The following is a 27,217-nucleotide window of genomic DNA, read 5'->3' on the forward strand; positions in this document are numbered from 1 at the left end:
TTAGAATTTCAATGTATCTGTATGTTGTTCTGAGTTATTTGCTGATTCTTCTTTAACAGAGAAATCATCACTTGAAATGTGTACAACACGCTCATTTTAGTTGATCTTATATGTCATACATAAGTCTCTTTTTTGTTACTTTGATTCTCAGATTCATCACTTTTGTAACATTGCCATAAAAGCGGGAGGGGTTAAATGACACAAATATAGGTTCAACTCACCATTTTTGTTTTAAAATGTCCTGTACCAAGTCAGGATAATGGCCATTGTTATATTATAGTTCGTTTCTCTGTGTGTTACATTTCAATATTGTGTTTCTGATGTGTCGTTGTTCTTCTCTTATATTTGACGCGTTTCCATTAGTTTTAGTTTGTAACACGGATTTAATTTTTTCTTAATCGATTTATGAATTTCGAACAGTACTTTACTACTGTTGCCTTTATGTAAAAGCATAGACAAATACTCAACTTACTATCTAAAAAGTCATTAACAGCATCCTTCATATCTATGAAAGCAGTTCCTTTCATACTGCCAGATAAATCTAACAAAAGAATTGTGTCAGGTGCACACACCTGGGGTAGTTCGACCAGGGAAAGTCTGTCACCTACAAATATGGAATACAGAAGGTGCACTGAACTTTTGTTTTAACATAATTAAATACCTAGTAAATAACAATTTTGACAGATTAAATCAGACTTCATACATCAGACTTTTCTTCTATATCTAAAAGCTGAGCAAATGACTATTGAATGTTTTTTTGGATTTTTGAAGTCCGTTTTATTGTATGTGATTTCTTTTTTAAAAAGTGTTGGCTGCTGAACCCTATTAATGTTACAAAAACCAATATCCGTTCGATTGCTCTCTTTTAAAATATTATCATTATACCGAAACTATAAACAACTTTTATAAGTTGGAAGTTTAAACTTATATCTCTCAAACTCATTTTCATTCTTTATGTGAAAAAAATGTTGCGCATGTGATGAAGGTACAAAATGTAATCATAGCTGTGATCTCTCCTTGACTAATTCAGAGCACATGAGTTTATCAATTGTTTTAAATTGGGCTTGTGATGCTCAAAAGATAATATTATCTTTATTGTGTTTTGTGTACAGTTTGTCTTTTCGTTTTTTTTCGATTCTTGAAATGTCTTTAACAATTTGTTTTCTCCTTTTTTCGGATTTTGGATATCCCTTTGGTATCTTTCGCCTTTCCTGTATTTGGCAACGCCATTCATTTCATATATTAATTTGAAAAGCTTGAATAATTTTAACCGAAGCATTTCCTTCCTCGGATCAAATGCATAGTGAATGTTAAGTATGGCTACTTTACCCCTTTTGGTTTCGCTTTCACACAGTTCTTTCCATCCCTTTTCAGTCATTCTCACTCTAATTATATCTTTAAAGTTGACCGGAATGGATGCTCCTAATGAAAAAGATAAACGATAAGTCTACACATACTTGAACAAATTATCTTAATTTGTTATTTACAATCATAAGAATAAATTGACTGACAACTGCAGAGAAAAATAAATCATCATACTGACTTCCAATCTTGCCACATAAACGGTTTTACTTTTTTTTACTTTTTCTTTTCCACTTCACAAATTTTCAAAGTAAGGGTAGAGAACTGCTTAAGCCCCTGGACTCCTTTACGGTCATACATTCAAAAGAAAAAAAAACCAATAAACTGCAATGCACCAAACTATAATATGCTAGTCAACAAAAGAAACGATACACGACTTTGAAATAAAATTTATCCAAAATTATAAGATATAAAACAAAATGAGATACACTATTTTAAAAAGCTTTGTATGCACATGTGATGATGAAAACAAAATCAAAACTTGTCGGAAAGTATCTAAGTTCTGTGTAAACGAACATAGGGTGCAAATTAATTTTGCGGAAAGTTGAAAAAAAATCGACACTCAATTTTCTAAGTACTAAATAAAATTTCACAATTTTTTTCAAAATATTCAATATGTAATCAAGTTATATTCATGCTGTAAATGATAGGTGGAAATATTGGTTTTTTTTCACATTTTTGGGGAAAAAAGTGGTTTTTTTTAAATCTCAAAAAATGCAATAAAGTTTTTTTATTTTCGTCTCAAATCAATGCTTTACAACACACAGCAAATTTGGAGCCTTTCGGATAAGTTTTAAGATTGTTACCGCTTTTTAAATATCACTTTACACATATTATCTATGGTAAATCAGTTGATAAGGTATACATTTCAACGATTTCTCGTGGGACCGAATTTTGCTTAACAAATAAACGAAGAAACTGTATGATTTTTAAAAACAAATTGATGGCAAACACTGTCTTTACCTTTAAATGAAATGTTGGCATCATTAGTTGGAACTTCTGTTTTTAGAATTGTTGTTTTATGTAAATTTTGTAACAAAAAACAAAAAAAACGCCAAAAAACGTCACGAAAGCAAAAAAACAATTTTTTTGTACGGATTTATATTTCCATAAAGATTAAGTATTACTACCTTCAATATTGGTCCTATAAACGGAAAACTTTATCTTTAATTTGAAAAAAAGTCTTGTATCGTTTCTTTTGGTGACTAGTATAGCTGTACATGTGTCTATCAAATATTTTATATATCTTCTGTTTTATTGTATATAACTATTGTGCATAAAAGTGTGTGTAACGTATTATGTTTATAAAGAAATTCATTTTAAAAAGATATATTTTTCAAAACGTCTGCATTTGTTATATGAGATAATTATGTTTGATAATCTTAATGGTGAAATTGCTTTTTTAAATTTCTTTTTGAAATTAATTACATGGTATATAACTTTTTTGTTATGGAAAATTGTATGATTAATAATAACAAAAACTAACAGCTTTATAATAATTATCAAAGGTACCAGGATTATAATTTAGAACGCCAGACGCGCGTTTCATCTAAATAAGACTCATCAGTGACGCTCATATCAAAATAGTTATAACCCAAACAAATACAAAGTTTTGAAGAGCATTGAGGATCCAAAATTCCAAATTAGTTGTGCCAAATACGGCTAAGGTAATCTATGTCTGGGATAAGAAAATCCTTAGTTTTTCGAAAAATTCAAAGTTTTGTAAACAGTAAATTTATAAAAAAATGACTACATTATTGATATGCATGTCAACACCGAAGTGCTGACTACTGGTAATGTGTTATTTACTTATGTTAAAGAGGCCAGGATAAGGTACCGGATCTTGATGTTTTTCAACTAACAAATGTACAAATTTCAATATAGATAAACTTTAAAAAAAAAAATCAAAGTGTTATTTTTCGAAAAACTAAGGATTTTCTTACGCCCAGGAGTAGATTACCTCAGCCGTATTTGGCACAACTTTTTGGAATTTTTGGGTCCTCAATGCTCTTCAACTTTGTATTTGTTTGGCTTTTTAACTGTTTTGATCTGAGCGTCACTGATGAGTCTTATGTAGACGAAACGCGCGTCTGGCGTATTAAATTATAATCCTGGTACCTTTGATAACTAATTAAAAGGAATATAAACTGAAAAAAGACATCTTAGTAACTGAAGACTTAAAAAAGATTATTACAATACATTAAAACTAGAGGCTCTAAAGAGCCTGTGTCGCTCACCTTGGCATATGTGAATTAAACAAAGGAAGCAGACAGTTCATGAAAAAATTTAGGTGATTGTGATGTGTTTGTACATCTTCCTTCACTGAACATTCTTGCTGCTTACAATTATCTCTATCTATAATGAACTTGTCCGTGTAGTTTCATTGGAAAATGTTAGTAAAAATTTACAAATTTTATAAAAATTGTTTAAAATTTATTATAAAGGACAATAACTTCTTAGGGGTCAATTGACCATTTTGATCATTTGACTTATTTTTGAGTCTTAAATTGCAGTTTATCTATATCTATAATAATATTCAAGATAATAACCCAAAACAGCAAAATTTCCTTAAAATTACCAATTTAGGGGCAGCAACCTAACAACGAGTTGTCCGATTCATCAAAAATGTCAGGGCAGATAGATCTTGACCAGATAAACAATTTTAACCCTTGTCAGATTTGCTCTAAATGCTTTGGTTTTTGAGTTATAAGCCAAAAACTGCATTTTACCCCTATGTTCTATTTTTAGCCGTAGCGGCCATCTTGGTTGGTTTGCCCGGTCATAAAACACAATTTTTAAACTAGATAGCCTAATATTGATTCTGGCTATGTTTGGTGAAATTTGGCCCGGTAGTTTCAGAGGAGAAGATTTTTGTAAAAGTTAACTAAGATTTACGAAAAATGGATAAAAATTGACTATAAAGGGCAATAACTCCTAAAGAGGTCAACTGAATATTTTGGTCCTGTTGACTAATTTCTAAATCTTACTTTGCTGAACATTTTTGCTGTTTACAGTTTATCTCTATCCATAATAATATTCAAGATAATATCAAAAAACAGCAAAATTTCCTTAAAATTACCAATTCAAGGGCAGCAACACAACAACGGGTTGTCCCATTCATCTTAAAATTTCAGGGCAGATAGATCTTGACCAGATAAACAATTTTACCCCATGTCAGATTTGCTCTAAATGCTTTGGTTTTTTGAGTAATAACCAAAAACTGCATTTAACCTCCATGTTCTATTTTTAGCCGTGGCGGCCATCTTGGTTGGTTGGCCGGGTCAAAAAACACAATTTTTAAACTAGATACATCAATGATGATTGTGGCCAAGTTTGGATTAATTTGGCCCGGTAGTTTCAGAGGAGAAGATTTGTAAAAGATCATGGAGATTTAAGAAAAATGGTTAAAAATTGACTATACAGGGCAATAACTCCTAAAGGGGTCAACTGACCATTTTGGTCATGCTGACTTATTTGTAAATCTTATTTTGCTGAACATTATTGCTGTTTACAGTTTATCTCCATGTATAATAATATTCAAGATAATAACCAAAAACAGTATAACTTCCTTAAAATTACCAATTTAGGGGCAGCAACCCAACAATGGGTTGTCTGATTCATCTGAAAATTTTAGGGCAGATAGATCTTGACCTGATAAACAATTTTACCCCCATGTCAGATTTGCTCTAAATACTTTGGTTTTTGAGTTATAAGCCAAAAACTGCATTTTATCCCTATGTTCTATTTTTAGCCATGGCGGCCATCTTGGTTGGGTGGCCGGGTAAAAAAACACAAATTTTTAACTAGATACATCAATGATGATTGTGGCCAAGTTTGGTCAAATTTGGCCCGGTAGTTTCAGAGGAGACGATTTTTGTAAAAGTTAACGCCGGACGACGGACGACGGACGACAGACGCCGGACGACGGACGACGGACGCCAAGTGATGAGAAAAGCTCACTTGGCCCTTCGGGCCCGGTGAGCTTAAAACAGATCGAGATTCTTATTAAGAAATTTTTAGGGCACAAAGCTTTTAATGGTGTTATATACCAAAATAGGCCAATATCCCTATTTTGCCTCAAATGAAGTACTCAAATTATAAATTAAAAAAAACAATAAAAAAACACTATATGCCATGAAATTCAGCATGATGTTAAATTTTGTTAGCTATTAACCATTTGTGCTTCTTTGGAGAGCTAAATATTGTACAATAAAAATGTAAAAACTTTGGAGTTATAAAAAGTTGTACAGACTTAAATGTTCAGAGAATTTAACTGTGTAAAAATAAGGATTTTTCACTTGCTGAAGCTGCATCATGTTGTGAAAAAAAAAAATCAGTTAGTTTCATTTCTGTCTTATGCTTTTTAAATCTGAATTAAAATAACAATCTTGCATTTAACAAAATCTCTTACCTGTTGACGCACTCAGTTTATCTGAACAAATTTGTGTCTTTTCTTTGTCTGTAGTTCCCAAGCTTACAAAATTACGAATGATGTAAAGAAAAAAAATTAGTATCAATTTATGAAGGCATTTACAAATAATGCAATCTTTATAATTGATAAATATAATCTTCTCCTCAGCATCTACGCATGACATTTAGACAACTGTTAACACGAGCGATTCGCCTAAGTTTTCTATTGTACTGTAATGTACAGTTAACTTGGCTCGAGTTATATAGATCCTGATAGTTTTATATCTGATACAAATGTAACAGGAAAATAACAAAATTACAATATATTTATACTTTTATTTGTAGATATCATAAGTATTAAAGAAATAAGTTCACTTATGCTTACTTATGTTCATACGTTGTGGCGTTGTTTTTTTCTAGGATATTAGGATTTAGTATTTCTCATGGATATCTTTACTATTTTAATCCAAAAGTCACTTATGACCTGACATGATGTTTTTCAATCAGTTGTATAATTATAAACAGATTTCTATATATGAGTTAAATGGCTGAACATTTCCGACAATATCCTTATGGATAGCCTCAAGCTTAATTTCACTAATTGCCTCTAACATATGCATGACAGACATTTTATTAATTATAGGCAATAAAAGAAATGTTTGAGGATCTTAAAATATAACGAAGATACAATCGATTATAAACCATTATTACCGCAAAACAACATCGAGGTAAAGTTTGACTTACCATTGACACCTCTTCACCCCTTAACAACTCTTTCTGAGCAGCACTTTAAATTGTACATACCTGTTGTCCTTGGTACCTATTTCATGAGATGCTTTCATGGAAATATTCCCCTTTGAATTCTTTGGAACCTTTTTTTCCTTTATATGTTTTAAACTACCGTCTATTGTTCGTATTGTTATTTCTGGTAATGTATCGAATTCGGTTTGACTTATTTGTCGTTTAATAGGGCGATGTATTTTTGTGCATTCTGCAGACATCGGATTTGACTTTACTAATTCATCATTAATTGATGTTTCTTGTTTTTCTTTTATTTGACTATCAGGATTTTCTTCAATGAATTTAGATTTATAATCATATACAGATGTTAAGAAAGAATCATGGTTGCATTCGTCGATTTCTGGTATCGTTTGGCAGTTAGACATTAAACATTGCACTTCAGCAAATACTTCAACGAGTTCCGTATTTCCTGTTGCAGAAAGTGTCATGGTGTTTTTGTTGGTATTCCAAAACTTTGGGATTGAATTTTCTATTAAATATAGTCCTTTACTGCATGCTTCTAAATCTAGCGTCGAAGAATTTCCTTACAATTAAATAAAATGGAAATATCATAAACAGGCTGGCATAGTTCATTTGAATTGCAATATTTAGGATTTTTGCATCATACATGAGTGTTTATACTTAAAAGAGGGACGAAAGATACCAAAGGGACAGGTAAACTCACATATCTAAAACAAACTGACAACGCCATGGCTAAAAACGAAAAAGACAAACAGACAAACAACAGTACAAACGACACAACATAGAAAACCAAAGAATAAACAACACGAACCCCACCAAAAACTAGGGGTGATCCCAGGTGCTCCGGAAGGGTGAGCAGATCCTTCTCCACATGTGGCACCCGTCGCGTTGATTATGTGATATCAAATACAGTAAACAGTCTGATTCGGTAGGTCACATTCATGAAAGGGAAGGGGATTGAAGTTACGACGTAAGGAACATATCCGATATCATTTGTGAAACGGTTATTCCATAACGGTCAACCAACTCGTGATGGCGTCCCTAAAATTTACGAAGGGACGATTTCAACTTCACCATTTGAAACTCTTGGTTTAATAGCTTCCTTGTGAGCAGCAACCCTCTATCAAAAAAAATATAATGATAGGAAATGCAAGCACGGGAATATCGTATCAATTGGGAGATATATACCCCGTATGCAGGTGCTGCTGGAATGTTGCTACTTAGAAATGGAAAGTTCACAATTGGAAAGCTGAAATCATCTCTTTTGTCGTAAAGTTTTGTTTTCAATCGACCCTCATTGTCAATTTCTAGATATAAGTCAAGATATGAAGCCGACTTAACTGTATCTGTATTATCCTTAATCTCTAGTTCAATGGGATAGATGCGTTCCACATAGTCACCCAATTTTGAATTATTTAGTGAAATAACATCATCTATATAGCGGAAAGTAGAGTTAAAGGATATTGCTAACTTCTTATCTTTCTTCTTAAGAAGTTAAATTATAGTATGGTGGTTCTTAAAAATAATTACAAGTTCCGCGAGTCAAATAATTTAACAAAAGGACATACTAAATATAATGTTTAGAAGTATTTTTTTTCAGCTAATATTTGTTTTTCTTATTTATTTAAATGACTGTCAATTTGAATTGGTGTTTACGTTGAACTGATAAAATAACAGGAAGGTACAGGTAAAGAACAAATGTATTAAAATCTGGTTTGCATAACCGTGCCAGTCACATGTGATCTTCTTCAACTATAATGTCGGTACTTGGTAAATTTACTATATGTGTTGTACATATGTTTACCTCAATATTGACACAGATGAACGACTTCAAACGAAAAACTATGATAAACGGGACGATTTGAACTTCTCAAGTATCAACTTTCAATTTCTCAGCAGTAACATACCCTCTGCTCCTTCGTATGGTGTTTACATATCTCAATTGATACGTTATTCTCGTGCGTGTTCACACTATACGGACTTCATATGCAGAAGTGTGCTCTCAATGCAGAAACTGCTCCAACAAATTTATGAGGAGGACATATTAAAAATGACACTCCCTTAAATTAACGGACACAATCATAAATTGTTTGATACATACGATGTATCTTTGTCCAAATTTACTATGAACATTTTTACAACGTGTTATATTGTGGTTTTTCGTTTTATCGTATGATCTTTTTATTACCGAACGGGACTTATTCCAAAGTGTGACTGTTTTGATGAGTGTGAATTCGAATTGGCATAAAACGTGTCACGCTACTTTTCCATTCAAATTCATTTATTTAGTTTTTATGTTTTGATGTGATATTTGTTATTCTCATCGTATTTTTTCAAATGTCTTTGTAGTTGTATATCTTTTTTATTCTGTTGTATTCGTGTGGTATGGAGACGACAAATAATCATCCAGTCCATTTATTAAATTTTAGTTAGGATCAACCAAATTTACACGATATATTTAGTTTCCAGTTTATTTCCGAAGAAACACCGACATAGCCAGATAATTACTACTACAATTTGGTATTAATTAGTATTGCAATTTTCACTGTTAATGATAAATGTTAGATAGTCATACAAATCTAATCTTGAATTCCATACAAATTCTTTGGAACTCGTTTTACAAATTCAAATGTGACGTCATTTTGAGCATTACACTGGGGTTTGGCTAACACGGCTGTGTATTTTTGTAATGTGTCCGTTTTTATTCTATAGCTTGCCACCACTTCAATGTAATCATGTAGATCTACTATATAGTCATTTGATAAAATTTACTGTTCAAACAATATGAATTTTCTAAATTTTAAATAATAATGATGTTCTTGTCCCAGGCGTATTGGTTACAATTTTTTTTAGACTTTTGACCTCAGTGCTTTTCAACCTTGTACTTATTTTGACTTCCAAACTTAGCGTCACTGGTTAGTCTTGTGTGGACGTAGCGCACGCCTGGCGTATTGCATTTTTAACCTGGTACCTTTTGTTTTCTGTTATTCATTTGTTTCTCTGTCCTATATTTTCTCCAAATTATTTATACAGTAGTTCTTTCATGGAATGTTGTCAGTTTAATATTATAATTAACATCGCCAATAAAGTGGGAGGTTTGGCATGCCACAAAACCAGGTTCAACCCACCATTCTTATTTCAAAATGCCCTGTACCAAGTCAGGGAAATGACCATTGTTAAATTATAGTTCGTTTCTGTGTGTGTTGCATTATAATGTTGTGTTTCTGTTGTGTCGTAGTTCACTTATATTTGATGCGTTTCTTTAGTTTTAGTTTGAAACCGAAATCTGTTTTTTCTCTATTGATTTATTAATTTCGAACAGCGGTATACTAGTATACTACTGTTGCCCTTATTTGTATACATATTATTTGATTGGTTTCATCTCTAAATATTTTCACAAAGTCATAGCAATAAATGGATTTAATTCAAATTATACATTGAATAAATTAAATATTTTTGTATCTATTAGAACACCTTTAAATTTCAAATGTAGTGTGAATTTGTTGATAGTCTAAGTGGCTGATAGTCTTAGCCCCGTTGTTGTCTGTTTTTCATTGACTTCCGTTTTGTCACAGCCACTTGTTTTTTTTTTTAATATAAAAGTGATCTAGTGATGAACGCAATAAATTACTACAGCATATCTATCAACTTTGATCCCGAGCCTCGAAGTTTGAAGGACTGTGTAAAGGCTATGTGTTATAATTGATGTACCAGCTACCATTTACATTCATACTTTTCAAATCAAGCTTTGAGTTTAAAATGCATGCCTGTCAACACATTTTCAAATTATTCTCTTTTTTTTACGTAATATTTGTGAAACACCTCACTTTTAAATTCTTCCTGTACATGTCATAAGGCATTTCATATAGACAATTTTTTAATGAATGTGTGTATTAAACGAAGTTTACCTGAACAATGTAAACTGTCAATCTGTTTTAATACTTCTTTATGCAATCCAGTTAGACTTGCTAAACGTTGGGATACTATCTCGATCATGCTTTCAATTTTTGCAGCTGCAAGAATAAACCATTTAAAATACAAAAAAAACAATACCAAAATAATATTTTATCATGTCTTAATAGGTAAAGGCGACATTAGTTTACATGTTCTTCAAAGTAGAAAACAAAGAAAAACTTGAAGAACAGGACGTAATCTAGTGTGAAACAGATAAGAAATACCTTTCTTGGACACTTACTTTACATCTCTAAGTTATTAGTTCCGATGATTGACTTTTTAATTGTTTTTAAATCAAGAAACTTTTAATAATAATAACAGTCAGAACATTAAAACTGTTTTTTCTGAATATCGACAAATAAGTCGTCAACTCTTTTTATATTCAGTTTTTCAAATAAAGAAGACGTGAAGGCTTAATGGAAAACAGATTTTTTCTTTTGTAATATTTATTCTAGTAAAAAGTGTGCTATGTGCAGATCCAACGAGTAACGCCTTTTGCAAATATTTTTCGGTCTGATATTTGCGGTGGTTTTACACAACGGTCCAAGAAATTGATTTATATATGGGATTGGTGTTTTTACGTTTCTTTTATTTTAGTTTTCCAATCTGCTTGTGTTGAATAAGTTACCTAAAGGCTACTGTTTTCCCGCAAAGCATTGCGTTATTAAGAAGTAAAGATGAAAGTTGAAATCGAGAATTTTTAAATCTTTATTGATTACGGTTATGTATTGTTCTCTCCCAATATATGCTCAAAGTCATACGTTTTTATAAACTTACAGGAAAGTTCGAATCTTCTTAAGGTGTCTTCCCGAGAAGGAAATATTTGCTGCACATCTTGAATAAAAAGATAATAAGGAACTGTGATATATTAGATAAAATATATTAATAACCACATTGCCATCATTTTTATTCTAAATATTTAACTTAAAATGAATGCTGTAAATAACTTTTAAACTGTTGATAAACAAATGTTTTTCTTTTTCAGTGTTTTAACTTTTTTTTTTAACTCAAAACAATATCTTCAAGATATATTTGTCTATCAAGTAACACTTTTGAGTTCAGCAGCCGCCATGATATTGTATTAGACTGTTTAATAGTGCTAATTTCACTTAATGACATATCATTTAGGTGGTGATTTAAAATACTCATACGTACTATGTGTTGTAACAATCACGTCAACATTGATAACCCCTTCAAAGAGCACGCCTTCCGGTAAGTCTTTTCCAGATACCACAACATAATCTGCTGAAAGATGAAGAGTAAACTCAAAATCTGCAGATTACTTGATTGACAGTAAAATGTAAATGTTTTTGATGTCGTAATTACCAATTTAAAATGTTGGTATATAATAAAATGTATGCGATATGCTGATAAACAGAAAGAAATCTCAAGATTGATAATTTAAAGTCTTATTTTGTTTACCTTGACAAATGTTTTCGTCTTTGTCTTTGGAACTAGTTTCCTTCTCAGGGATTACTAATTTTGACACTAATACATTCATTCCGTTAAGCAGCATTATATCAATTAAGTGGGATGTCATTTCTGATTTCAGAAGGTCAACTATTAATTCAATGATTTGTTGCTGACTGTTGTCTGGAAATTTAACAGACAAATCATCAAACACTTCCTCGCTGAAAATATTTCTCTCCATTAGTTCTTCTTGCATATCGTCTATGTACAATTCATCGGCGATTTCGGAAATATTCTGTAGTATATTTTGACGAAGGACAGATATATCTGTAAATAAAAATTAAGAAAAAAAAATACATTATACAATTATTTTGCACAGGGATATAAAAAAAATAATGGGGTATTATACTAAATATTTTGAAAACAACATTTCTATTAGTATTACCAAGTAAGAGAAGATATAAAATTCTTAATAGCAATTTATTTTCTGGATAACTTTTATAAGTACATACTGAGACTATAATGAAATTAAATATCAAAGTTGTCAATGTCCAAGAAGTCAATACCTAGAACATTTTAAACATAAAAATAATACCAAAAAGATTACAGTCAATGTTAAACTCTGAATTACTATACAAATTAAGAAATCACAAAACAGACGATTTGATAACGTGATATGCACAAGTGTATACAGTTGACACTCATGAAAAATAATGCCGACCTATGCAAACTCTCATTTTTCTGTGAGTGTTCTGTTCTGTATGTTTCATACTCAGGTAATAATAAACTATTGCTCTAGATCTGTTCTGGAATGTACATAGCGTTTTTTGTAATAGTTCCACTGGATATATGTTTAAGTTATTTACGAGAACTTATTATCGCATTTGTCATCTCCTTACTATGATCACCAAACGGTTTACTCCTAACTGCTGGTACTTACCAAACATAAATAGAACCTGGCTACAATATGAAGGAGTCATTGTAATTGATAAAATATCTTGTACGTCCAAATAATCAGTTGAATGTATGTCGATGGACTCATTATATGATGGTATATAATGTAACGAATGTGGGTCCCTTGAAAGGGCACTTCTTTCCCCTTAAATTGTGTGATGGTGTTGTTTGTTCTTATTATATATGTTTAAACATTGTTTACTCTAAAACTGTTTACTATTCTTGTCTATGTTTTTACATTCGGAACACCTGAGTGTTGTTTACTTCAAGTGATGTACAATGGCGTCATTACCTATTTTGGTAATGACGTCGGCTCTGGATATGGTAATTTAGGTAAATGGTAAGCCAAAATGGTGAACGGTAAACCAAATCGGTCAATTGGTTTACCTAAGTATAAATACAGCAGAGAATAAAGATAAGACTTCAGTACGACTTTACCCTGGGTGAGTAACACACGCTAATTCCAAGCGATTTTAATATACACGCATAGATACCATTTACCAGACCAAGTAGTAACCAGACAGTCAACACTATTACAATTTTCGAGGAGACTATTTCCGTATAATGTGGGTTTGTAAATTCCTTAACAAGTTGCATTCAGAGAATAACTTCTCGAGAGAAACTTTTCCGTTTGACATTGAATTTGATTTACCATTGACGATTACCTAACTAAAGCTAGTAAACTTTCTGGGTATATTTATTCGCTATCCATTTTCTTTAAATCTCGATATTCTAAGGTGGATAAAGTAAAGTATTTAGTTTATTAGACTAGAGCACTGTTAAGATATATAATAATTGTATTTATTATATTTCACGTTAAAATGCAATATTTTGATTGGGTAATACGAGTGTGTTAATTAACTCTATCACATGGTGAGCGGGTGATAATTTATTTGAATGTTACCCTCTCGGCTAGACCAGTCACAAATCGATAAATTAAAGGACAATTGAATTTATATTAATTAATTCAAAAATACAATGCTTAAGTTCTGGCTCAGATTTTTTTTATTTGACTGTAAAAAAAACCCAAATAAAACAGCTTGCTTAACTTTAATTGTTTTTCTAATACCCTTATTTACGCTGCTATATACGTGACGCTATAGAAAATACTTTTAAAATTAAATTAATCTGTTAAAGACAGTTATGATAGAACATTCAGTATAATAAATAAAAAAAAACCCACATATTACCCCTAGAAAAAGCATTGCCAACCTAGGCTTCGACGCGGTTTAAAATGTTTTATCGGGGTAACAATCTGCTCTATCACCCTCTCAGCTATGTGTTATTTTTATAGTTATGTTGATATTTAATACATTTTAAAATTAAAACAAGTTGAATTTTGTTTAAAGAGTCTGTTTGTTCTTACATACATCGAGAGTAACCGTACAAAAACCTATACTCCAATAACCCTTTACGTCAGAGTCTTCACCTTACCAGAGTAACCGACCTTACCAGAGTAACCAATCTTATAAACCAGGATGTAGACAGATAACTAGAGTACCACGCTACCAAAGATGTTATAACTTTATAACATATATATATATATTATACATTATTACAAAACACATTCGTATAGCAACGCACTAAGGGTTACACATTTATAGGTTTAACATAAAGGCCCGAACGCTCGGATTTCGTTACAATAACTCATGTTTTTTTCTTTATCTTGCAGAGTTAAATTGTATCGTATAATTTGATCTATAGCAATTTTAATTGAAATCAATAAAAGTATTATATAAGTAATACATATAGAAGGAACGCATTAAATCTGCATTTGATTTCCCAAAAGCAGTAAACGTCTGTCGTTGAAAGTAACCTACCTGTCAAACGAACATGTTGCCATAATTGCAGTATCTTCAACACAAACAACATTTTCTTTTCTTCTAACACTTCCAAAAATATATCAAAGCATCTTTCCTCTTCTCCTAGTAAAATCTCAATAAATTTCTCTGTTCTTTCTTTTTTTGTTTTTATCTTGCTAAGTTTAGATGAGACAAATATATGACAGTTTCTTTTTGTAAATCCATCTAAGAGGGTAAGAGGATCTATTTCTTCTAACAACAACTTTTTGCTTGCTCTTAATATAGTATATTGTTTGTTGGTTTGAGATACAGTGATAGCTAAAATAATAACAATATTTCATAAATAAAACTTTTTTTATGTGCATCAGTAAAAATACGTTAACTTTAAAAAGTAAAATAACAACAAAAAAAATCCGAGAAATATTCAAAACGGAAAGTCCCTAATCAAATGGCAAAATCAAAAGCTCAAACACTTCAAACGAATGGATAACATCTATCATATACCTGACTTGGTACAGACATTTTCTTATGTAGAAAATGGTTAATTGAACCTGGTTTTATAGCTAGCTTAACATCTCCGTTGTATGACAGTCGCGTCAAATTCCATTATACTGACAACGATACTTGAACAACACAAATAGACATAATAGATAAAAATATAAAATATACAGAGTCAACATTGCGTTGTAATTTGAAAAAAAAATGTAACAAAGAAAACAAAATGACACATAGACCAAGCATATTAGCAAAAATTACACAAATTTCTAATAAGACAATGATATAATGCACAGAGCAATGTCATATATGTTAAAAAAAAAAAGTTAAATTTGCATTATACATTAAAAACTATCGTAAATTGTAAGTTAACAGTATGAAAAGTGACGTGTTATACCTTTTACTTTTTTTACTCAAGCTTTACTTATGAGTCTTTTATAGCCGAAACGAGCATTTGACGTATAGCCTGATATCTGTGTTAAGTTTGATTTCATTAGAATGAGATGTTTCTTAAACGTTCATTATGTGCTTTATAAATATAATGCTACAAACTATCGGAAACTTAAGAACAAAGTATGCGATACTAAGTTATTAATAGCAGTGATAATTCATAAAGGTATGCAGACTGTTGTACTATTAGGATTGAAGAATTTCAATATCGTTAGTTTTAAAATTTAAATCCTGGTACTTTTGATAACGATTTAACTAAGGATTTTCTTACCCCAGGAGTAGATTACCTTAGCCGTATTTGGCACAACTTTTTGGAATTTTTGGTCCTCAATGCTCCTCAACTTTGTATTTGTTTTGGCTTTTTAACTATTTTGATCTGAGCGTCACTGATGAGTCTTATGTAGACGAAACGCGCGTCTGGCGTATAAAATTATAATCCTGGTACTTTTGATAACTATTAGTGAATATCTTAAATTCGTTGTACTTACTAGACTTGACTTCGGACAATTGTGTTTTGTCAACTGCAATGGAAACCTCGATACAGGAATGACCAGGAGAGAGGCAGTTCTTAATCTCATCACTATTAAATAGAGCTTCAATAATCTTCACAAGCTCTCTGTTAATAACACTGTTCTTTAACTTGGCAATGCAGTCACCAGATACTTGATCCAAATAGATAACAACTGACCCTTTTTTTATTTCACTGGGATACAAACCCAACTTGCCCAAGAAGTCGGGACCAAAATTCATGATTTTTTCCATTAAAATTTTCTCGCAGTGCTGATTTTCAAGACCTAACTTAGTGGTTATTGTAATAGATATTTCTTTGCTGTTATCTGTCAAGAAATGTGTGACAAGTTAAACAGATTTGTACAAAATTGTATACTTTTAAAAACAACTATACAATGTTATATTTACAGCCCTTTGAAAATGATAAAGTCTTATTATTTTTCTATCTAATGTGAGTTATATCCTTAAAACGATGATTTGTTGGAACATTGTACAGGCAAATCAAGCCAGGATTCAACTTCGTCAAAATTATTTCCCCATCTCGCCAGTTAATTGTTACAATCGTAAAAATGGAAGCTATTGTAGGGATGACGCGCTGCCAATTTATCTCTTAAAAACAGATGAATTTATCCACATTGCGATGCATACAATGTAAACAATACAAACAGACAGTTATAGAATATGCATACAATATAAACAAGATATTCACACGACATCATCAACATCACGATGTATACAAAGTGAACGATGCAAATAGAAAGGTGTAGACTTTATTTATTATACCTCACTTATCATTTTCTATGTAAATAAGTCATTTTTTACAAATCACAAGCTTTGAACTTTTGGACCGGTCAAAAATTTCCAACTTTTGGACCTGGGTTATACTATTTGACCGCAAGCGTCATTACATTTCGCGGAATTTCAAATGCAGCTACGCGATTGGAGGATTTTGAAAATAACGCGGGAATAACGACGTGTTTTACCTATTGTATCTAGTATAGGGTTGACGTCAGTGCACGATGTAGCCTTGACATTTGAATATATCTATGAAGTAAACGTTAAGGTTTGGTTTCCTCTTTTTAATATTACGATAGTTGATTTATCACCGCCATTTATTGACTGTTGTCTTTTTCGATATAATAAAAAACTGACTGACTTGATATTAGTGGAATAGTAAGTGTATTGTCCTCTGGGACATAAACTTACCATAACACTCATACCCAGTCAACGAGTATACAATTTACAACATAAACACGATGTTGACACGATTGCAAAAATAAATATACTCTTTAAAACTATGCCTAACTATTCCAATATATACCTGTTTGCTCACTACAAGTGATATCCTTGATCTTTAGTCTGACAGTTGTTTTGTTTTTCTTTTCTTCTGGTTTATGAAAAAGATGAAGAAAATGATTATACAATACAGAAAATTTAACGTAGCTGTATCGGTTGTATCAAAAAACCAAATTGGTATACTCTAATCACCTGAATTAACTTGGAATCTGTGTCCATTTTAATATTTTTTAACCTGCTTCGTACATCCTTAACGTTCTCCAATACCGTAAGAAATATTTAAAAATGACTAAATGCATTTTCAAACTAGAGGCTATCAAGAGCCTGTATCGCTCACCTGACTCTACTTATGTTTTTGAAATCATATAAAAAAAAAGATAAAATTTGGCTACAAAGCTACAAAACTTGGTCAGCACTTCATAAGGAACATTCATGCTATGTTGGGTTTCATTCCATTTAGTGGTTCTCTGAAAAAAGAATTTTTGTATGCATTTCTCGTAGGTTCCTATGTTAAACTAAGTCCCCTGCTGGCGTCTATCTTGGACGATGGTTCGGCTACAAAGTCATAACACTAGGTCAGCATCTCATAAGAAACATTTATGCTCTGTTTGATTTCATTCCATTCAGTGGTTCTCTTCAAGAACAAATTTGAATGTATTTCCCATAGGGTCCTATGATAAACTAAGTTTCCCCACTGGCGGCCATTTTTTATGTTTGATCGGCGACAAAGTAACAACACTTGGTCAGCATCTCATAAGGAACATTCATGCTACGTTTTGTTTTATTCCATTCAGTGCTTCACTAAAATGAGTCATTTGTATGCATTAACCATAGAGTTCTATGTTAAACTGAAATCCCTGCTGGCCGCCATCTTGGATGATGGATCGGCTACAAAGTAACAACACTTGGTCAGCATCTCATAAGGAACATTCATGTCATGTTTGGTTTCATTCTATTCAATAGTTCTCTAAAAGAAGTCATTTGGATGCATTTACAGTAGGGTCCTATGTTAATCTAAGCCCCCCCCCCCCCCCCCCCCCCCCCCCCCTTGGCGGCCATATTGAATGATAGATCCGCTACAAAGTAACATAACTTGGTTTCATTCCATTCAGTGGTTCTCTAAAATAAGTCATTTGTATGCATTTCCTATAGGGTCCTATGTTAAACTAAGTTCTAATATGACGTGCTTCTTTCGCTTTGTAAACAACACTGTGTGAAAATTCTCGATATATCTATACTTAGCGCAGACTCAGATATATACATAATAATGGATGTTACAATATACCTCCCACGTAAATCCACATGTATTTGAACCTACATTGCAAATGCTTTGCCAAATTTATTGTATTACTAATTTTAATTAAACAAAAAACATTACAGAACTTTTATTCTTATTCAGATGCATAATAAAAAGAATTAATGTATTGCAACTAGTTTTGTTTATTTCCTAAATATAGTAACACTGCATATTTTGTGCAATGTCAATTTCATCATGGAACAATTTCTCTACAATGAGGGGTTCATTAAGGGATGCAAATAAGCTTGATATTTATGTTACGATTAAAAAAAATATCAATATACTAATTTAAGTTGCAGTATAAAAACAATATTTAGTCAATATCACAAAAATAAAAACTTTTTTGTAACCAACGAAGTTCGTATACTATTTTATTCCGATGGAATTCTGAGGTTTTCTATTCTATTGCCTTTGATTCAGCGAGTCAACATGGCAGCTCCTTCTTTACGAAATGTCAATTTTGGATTTGACGGTAGCTTACGACATGTAAATTAAAAATCGGAAATATTGAGTTTGAGAATTTAACATATTTTTTCTAGCGGTTATTAACGTAATAATTAATGCAAGTTAAAGATGTATGAGAATATTTGAGCTTTATCTAACAAGGAGTAAAAAAGAACAGCTCCACACACGGCATACCAACCCTCGCTTCAGTATTTAAGGTAAATTATTTGTCCTATTAGAATCGAAATAATTCATGGAAGCCATAGATTTGTTGTAAATTTACACATGGCCTGGGCCGTGATATTCGTTAATTTTATCCCTCGCTAACGCTCAGGATAAAATTCGAATATCACGGCCCAGGCCATGTGTAAATTTCCAACAAATCTATGGCTTCCATGAATTATTTCTTAATTCCCTGCTGGCGGCCATCTTGGATGATGGATCGGCTACAAAGTAACAACACTTGGTCAGCATCTCATAAGAAACATTCATGCCATGTTTGGTTTCATTGCACTCTGTGGTTCTCTAGAAGATGTTCAAAATGTAAAATGTTAACGACGACGTCGACGATCGACGGAGGACGACAGACGACGGACGCCAAGTGATTAGAAAAGCTCACTTGGCCCTTCGGGCCTGGTGAGCTAAAAAGGGAAAAAAATTACACTGACGAATACCATTTTATTTTCTATTTGTTCTTATGATTATATAACGATTTATTCCTATTTCTAAGTTCGACAATGTTTCACAAGTTTTTAGACATTTTTATTAAATCCTGTTTATGCTGTATATTCAACCTGAGACCGACGAAATAATAAAGAACATCCTCTGTATTATAGTTAAGTTTAATATAGGAATTTTTATTAAAAATAAACAACTGAAACATATCTAACATATTTGCCGGAATAAAGATAAAAAAAAAAAGTACGGTAAAAGTGTTGATTTGTTACCCCCCTCCTCCAAAGTGTACGTTTTGTATACTTTGGTAAATGGTTGACAATTATGGATGACCCCTTAAACTGTTTCAATATTTACCTGTTTCCTCGCTAAAAGTTCCGTCCTTCAAATCTGGTCCAACAATTGTTTCGTTTTTCTTATCTTCTGCTTTATGAACATGTAAACATTAAAAAAATGGTAAATACAATTTAGACTAGATTTGTTTTTCTAATTGAATGAAACATCTCAGGTAAACATTTTCCGTACAATATGTATTTGAAAAAAAAATGGGAAAAGATTTTTACCATCGTAGGCCGTTTGTTGTTCCGAAATATGTGTTCCTAAAATAATATTTCAAACAATTGTGTAATGGTTTTCTGTTACGATTTTTAGATGGAAAAATCGAAAGACATGTACATAGTTTTTATCTGTTTGTAAAGTATCACTAATCAGTACATGGTGCGACTAGTCAGGACCAAAAATACCTAAAAGTTTTGCCAAATACAACTATGGTCATCTTTATTACATCCATTTTATGGGTTTCCCTTTAAAAAAATATCGGTGGCCTATATTTCCTAACACCTACGTCATTTAGTCTCTCATAGAAGAAATCCCATTGCCGTTTATACAAATATCCCATCTTTTTATATTTTGTAAAGAGAAGAATGATTCTTTACAGATCCACACAAAACGCCTACTGACGTTACATAGTTACATTTCATCTTTTACACCAAGAACGGAGAAGGGATAGAAATATGAGATTTTATACATTAAAAATGTCTTGATGGTTTAATTTCTATCTATATAAAATCTTTTTTACCTTTGGAATAAAGATACATGTATTTACAAAAGTACCATAAAGAAGCAGTGGAAGATAAAAAGGTAAATTTGATATGCAAACCTTGGAATCCCGAAGGAACATCTAGTTTTTTCAATATCTTTTTAAATCGATTAGGATTTTGCTGCTCTAAAACTTTTAGCAGAATAGAATAGGATCCTCTATCCACTGACAATAAGATTCTGTCAAATAAGTATTCAGCCATCTTCTTTCTGGTATCTAACTTCCATAATTGTTCATGTTCATCCAAACTTAATATGAAACCTTCTAGAAAATCATCGGCACATTTTTTTGGTTTCATTTCATCTTCTAAAGTTGCTCTGTTTTTCTTTAATCGATGATAACACTGTTTAGTTTGAATTACTGAAAATTTAAGAAAGAACAAGTCTGACCCATTGACCAGACTAGAGACATCATAAATTTACAATATAAATAGCTCGTTCTTTATTTGGGTCTTTATAATGAACAACTAAAACATAATTTTATTCTTTGCTGTATTAAAATAGTTTGTATTATGAAAAAACATAATTTATGTCGACACTGAAAACAAAACATCAATACATAGCCGAAAGAGCAATTTGGTAGCTGAAAAAATTATGAATACACAATATTTTTAGATTACTATGATTGCTTGAAAAGTTAAAATTGCTCAAAGCTCTGATATGCCTTGAATTGTCATGTGTAATCTTTGTGGCAGAAATCCTTCTTTACTTTGAGTTCGAGTGTTAATGTTGGCGTATTATGTGCAGACGTTGGATATCCAAGCTGCTTCTTGTGAAATATTGCTGGCTGGACTGCCCTTTATTACGACAGCTTATGAGCATCCAGCTGTGATACAATAATTAGTTGAATCGTCGTCAAGACTTTAATGTGACAGACAAATCATTTTGATGTATATGTTTCTTGTTTTGTTGTTGAATTTTGATGATTAAATTATTAAATATGTAGTGTTTTATAGTTTTAAATCCAATCTTGACAGAAATTTCGTAATATATTACAAAAAATAACTTATACATTTTCTAACCTTTCTTAAAAAAAGGTGCTTCTTTTTATACGCCCGTCAAAATTTGGACGGGACGTATTATGGTATACAAACGTCCGTCTGTCTGTCCGGCGTAAACATGTCGCACCGTAACTTGAGAACGACTTATCCAAATTTCATGAAACTTATAATGGTTGTTTCTTATGTTGGTCAAATGATCTATATATACTTTTTGGTGAAAATAAAATAAAAACTTTTTGAGTTACAGCACTTTGTAATTAAAACAGGTGGGTGGTTTTTTTCACATTTCGCACTGTATCTAAAAAACGATTTTTGAACTTTACACACTTCTTAGTTTTATTAATCTCAAGATCTGTATACTTTTTGGTGATGATTCAAAATTTCATTTTTGAGTTATTTAGTACTTTGTAAAAAAGGGGGATTTTTTTTTAACATGTCGCCCCGTATCTCAAAAATGATTTATGGTTATTGCTTAAAACTTTACACACTTCTAAGTTGTATTAATCTTTAAGATCTGTATACTTTTTGGTGATGATTCAAATTTTATTTTTGAGTTATTGAGTATTTTGTAAAAAGGGGGAGTTTTTTTTACGGGTCGCACCGTATCTCAAAAACATTTTATGATTATTGCACACTTCTTTGTTATATTAATCTAAAGACGGTATACATTTTGATTTTCATTCATAATTACACCTTATATAAGAATGCCAGATTTTGATTGGCTGATAGCCAGTGTATTTTTTGCATATTCTAACATTTTTTCCTTATTTCAAACGAATCTGCCTGTTTTTCACCACTGCCGGTGAATATGCCTCAAATACCATGGTATTTGCCATTTTGGATATTCCTTTTTTATCCTCGCGAGCATCTTCCCGTCTTTTTTTTCCGGATATGACGTTACATAAAGACAGCACGAACGCGTATACGTACCTGTATAGTTCCCGCGGTATATCTTATGACAGTACTGTCCTCAAATAAATATTTCCTTTTCCTAGTACAGAGATTTAAATTAAAATTTATTCGGTGTAATTTTAAAAACAGATATATCATGTTATGGAGGGGTATTTGCAAAAAATACAAGTCTTGGCACAAAATTTCCCTTGCCTAGCGGCTCGGGAAACTTATTTCCCTCGACTTGTATACGTATACGTACCTGTATAGTTCCCGCAGTATATTTTATGACAGTACTTGTCCTCAAATAAATATTTCCTTTTCCTAGTACAGAGAGTTCAAATTAAAAATTATTCGGTGTAATTAAACAGATATACCATGTTATGGAGGGGTATTTGCAAAAAATACAAGTCTTGGGACAAAATTTCACTTGCCTAGCGGCTCGGGAAATTGCAGTCCCTCGATTTGTATTTTTCGCAAATACCCCTCCATAACATGATATATCTGTTCAAAATTCCACACCAGACGTCGGGCGTATCATGCGCTCATGGCGCACCTGTTTATTTGAATTTTATCTGGATGTAAAATCGTTGATCGAAGCACAAATTGTTGGAACTACTAATCAAATCGTTTCATATTGATAATGTGCGGAAGAACAATTATTATAAGTACATTTTATGCCACAACCATGACGCTTTGATATTGTTTCTCAATATATTGACATGATTTCAAGGTATGTATAAACATATGTTACTTCCAGACAAAGAACGATTATCGGCAAAGAATTCATGTTCATCAATTTTTTTGATTTTTTTTTGGTGTTATATTACAAGCACTCATCGGTTTTCAATTATATATGATTAGAATTTAAAAACTACAAATTAAAGAAACTCATCATAGTTACCAGGCTGAATATTTTATACGTCGCCTCGGATGTGCGTTTCTTCTACTAGATAATTGTATTGAAGCTCAAAAAAATTAAAAGGTCAAATATATCATGAAGTTTAAGAGCATTGAAGACAAATAGTTTCAAAAAGTTTTACTGAATACCGATAAAGTAATCAAATCCCTAGTGTAGAACAGTGTTTCTGTTTATTCTTCCAAAAATTCAAAGTAATAAATTTCTTGTATTGTTTTTGATTTTTTTTTTTAGTATTACCGTCTTCGATCCAGCTTAAATGAACTGGAACTTTCAATTTGTCCGCAATGTGTTGTTGATGTTCGTCCTTTTCGAAAACCTTTAGAAATCTGTTGAAGTCAGCGGAATCATCGATGTTACTGACAATAGTTGCAAGGATATCATCTATTTTTCTTGATGTCGGTAGCACAAGAAGTTGGTTCGATTCAACGTCGTCAAAATCAAGTAAGCCTTCCTTTAAACAATTGTCTGAAAAACTGGTGAGGTGGATATTGTCTTTAATGTATTTCCAGTTTCCAATAATCGTATTTCTAAAGGTTTCTCCATCTGATATTTGCCTCTGTACTCCTATGCATAAAAAAGAAGGTTCAAAATGTTAGGTAGTGATGATAAAAAAAAAGTTCTATCAACAATTTGTTTCCCACAAATAAATCTTTGTTAACAATAAGATCAAAACAATTGTCTATAAAAACTTTTCATATAATTGAAATAGGAAGAGTTACTCCTAGTTTCAGTCTCTACTTTGAGAAATGTAAATGCGTAACTGATCAATTAGTGTTAAAGATTTAGATAGTGTGTAACACGAACAATTAAAAGACGTATATAACGTCTAAGACAGTCAGGTCGCTGAAAAGGGTTAAAAGTAAATTTGATAGTAAAGCAAACAGGGTTTTTGCATTATCCATTAAATCCTCCAAAAAGTACACTAAGTACACAAAGACCAACACCAAAATAAGAACATACAAACATGAAAACTATTTATTAGGTTGGTACAAAACACTTCAAGAAGTTTACTTTGTAAAGTTTAGCTGGTCGTTTTAATCAAGTTATATTGCTATGAAGCTACATTCTGATACCTCTTCCGTTTATTTAAATAAAAGAGAAAAAGACGTTAAAATTTAAAATTTTGATTAGTTTTATAAAAAGGTGTCACAATCATGTGTGTTATATATGTATCGTCGATTTGGGCCTTTTATACATTGCTATGTGGTAGGTATTGGTTTCGTTCAAAGTTGAAGGCTTTACGGTGACATACAGTTGCAAGCTTCTACGCTATTTTTTCTTCGGTTGAAAGTTATATCATGGCATTCATATAGAATATTCGTTTTTTTTTATTTTCACATAACATTTCTATACCAATGATAATTTCAGAAAAGATGGTACTCATCTATTATAACAGATAACGGTCTTTTGATAAGATATGATCGCTTTCACTGAAAACTCAGAGGTTACTGTTAACATCCGTTAAGCACGAGTACGGAGACTGTTTTATTGTATAAAAAGTAAGCACTGTTTCACCTAGAAATCTTTCGACGTAAGTGCTAAGAACATAATATGTATCGGTAATTGCGCGTTTATGGAAAAGAAACTGACATGATATTGCTATTTGAAGTCAAAAATATATATGTCATATATCGAAACCTAGCAAGTTTAAAATCTGTCCATACCTGTTTAACAATACATACATGTACCGATTTGGTTTTAATTCCCTTGATCTTAACCTCATCAGAAACTTATAATTGCCATACAAATTGAATTATAAATATTCTTTTTAACTCAAGTTATTGTTTCAAAAAAATATAATAATTCTAAATGAGGAGCAGGATCTGCACACCTTTCCTGATTTCCTGATACGAACCCCGTGTTTTATTGAATTCATGTTGCTTAGTGTTGCTTTTGAGACCAGTTGACTGTCTATGTGCCGTATGTCGCTCTATGACATGTTTTGATAAGATTATTTTAAACTTTTGATTTAGAACGTCTTTTTGTATCTTTCAACTATTCTTTTCGGATAATATCATACCAGTATTTTTTTTATTACATATTCATTTTCTCTTTGGCATGTATGGTTATTTGAAATAAGAATTAGTTGGCTAATTTTACAAAGTAAATATGAATCCAAAACATTTGTTTGACGTCGATAACTTTAGTGTATATGCATAATACTTTTGTTAAATTATTTAATTAATACAAATACCATAGTGATTATGACCAACGTACCGGATTTAATTTGAGTATGTAGTCTTGTAAGTTGGCCTGAATCTATAGCCTGTTCTGGGTTCATTATGGTTAAAGGATAGCTGATAATATTATCGAATTCTACTTGTGCTAAGCTTCTATAACATCTTTCTTCTGTTTCAATTCTTACTCCAGGTAAACGCAAATGTTTATGCAATTCTTTCAAATCCCTTTTCTCACTTCCGGTTATTTCATGAGATTGTACACGCCGTCTTGAACAAGGTGTTGGCTCTTGCCAACAACACAAAATAGGTAGTTCTACAATTACAAAGTGTTACTTTCAGTTAAACATTGAAATGACTTATTTAGAATCTTTAAACACGTCAATGTTTTTTGATTGTGCACATTTATGTTGAGTTTTCAGATTTATTCTTAACAGTTATTTAATTTCATAATTTTTTCAGTTATCCCTGAGTTAATGTCTTGATTTGTACAGGCATTCTTTTCTTCTATTCCACAAAGAATTGTTTCAAACGAATATTTTAAATGTGTGTTATAGCTATGATCTCTGAACATAAAAACCAAGCTAGTATTGTTATTCTGGGTTTTGAATAAGAACAGAAAGATCATTGAAAGCCGATCAACTCTCCCTTGTGAAGAACATTACGAGATGTGACTCCATTATGTTCCTTTCGATTTGAAATATCGTATAAGCACTCATTTGTTTAACAGGCGTTTATAAAATAAATGTACTATTAATTCTACTTCTCCTATACATTGAAAATAAACCATTAATATTTTATCGGGTTGTAAAGCTATAAACGGTTTACCTCTAAAGTAATCTATATTTGTCTAGTAAGTAATGTCATCCACAGCTGTTTACATTTGGTATTTGTTCTATAAAACGAACCATAACAATGTTAATTGCACTTCTTTACCCATTTTTTATTATAATTTTGGTGATTAAATTCAAACTCAGGAAAACTAGCATCGCCATCATATTTCATCATTTACCTTTCTCGCAAGTTATAAATCGCTTCAGTTGACTGTGATTGTGAACACACACTCCGTGACTCTCCATAATGGACAAACAGCTTACTCTACATTCGCTTTTTAAAAGTTGTGGTTTCAATTTAGCTACAAGAAGTTCCACGTCTTCTTCTGTATCAACATTCTGGTTTAAAGCGTCACAGTCCTTTAATAGTCCCTTTTCCACTAATTCCCTTATGAAGCTTTCTTTATTATTTATCTGATTTGCGTTTTGAAAGAGCGCTTTGAATATGGTCATTACATTATCTTTTTCATCCAT

The 27,217-nt window shown here is 31.7% G+C and overlaps 1 protein-coding gene across 1 annotated transcript; it reads right to left on the reverse strand.

The window, feature by feature from the left end:
* Nucleotides 1-27,217, reverse strand: LOC134722461 (uncharacterized). Its single transcript, XM_063586082.1, has 17 exons — nucleotides 26,923-27,217; nucleotides 25,951-26,226; nucleotides 23,971-24,297; nucleotides 20,981-21,280; nucleotides 20,179-20,244; nucleotides 17,431-17,496; nucleotides 16,088-16,435; nucleotides 14,673-14,972; nucleotides 11,911-12,225; nucleotides 11,644-11,733; nucleotides 11,266-11,322; nucleotides 10,443-10,547; nucleotides 6,577-7,096; nucleotides 5,774-5,835; nucleotides 1,330-1,422; nucleotides 473-604; nucleotides 1-50 (listed from the first exon to the last, which is right to left on the reverse strand). Exons 1-17 carry the CDS (start codon nucleotides 27,215-27,217, stop codon nucleotides 1-3), a joined length of 3,402 nt encoding a protein of 1,133 aa, XP_063442152.1.

Source organism: Mytilus trossulus, chromosome 6 (assembly GCF_036588685.1).
Source record: "Mytilus trossulus isolate FHL-02 chromosome 6, PNRI_Mtr1.1.1.hap1, whole genome shotgun sequence".
In the NCBI taxonomy this organism is placed as follows: domain Eukaryota; kingdom Metazoa; phylum Mollusca; class Bivalvia; order Mytilida; family Mytilidae; genus Mytilus; species Mytilus trossulus.

Bases quoted from the DNA above. Each gene is read 5' to 3' on its own strand.
- LOC134722461 (XM_063586082.1), bottom strand. From the start codon at position 27,217: ATGGATGAAAAAGATAATGTAATGACCATATTCAAAGCGCTCTTTCAA. The intron at 7,097-10,442 runs GTAAACTTCGTT...TTTAATTGTAAG, and splicing joins TGACAGTTTACATTGTTCAG to GAAATTCTTCGACGCTAGAT. The intron at 605-1,329 runs GTAAAGTAGCCA...CCATATTTGTAG, and splicing joins TGAAAGCGAAACCAAAAGGG to GTGACAGACTTTCCCTGGTC.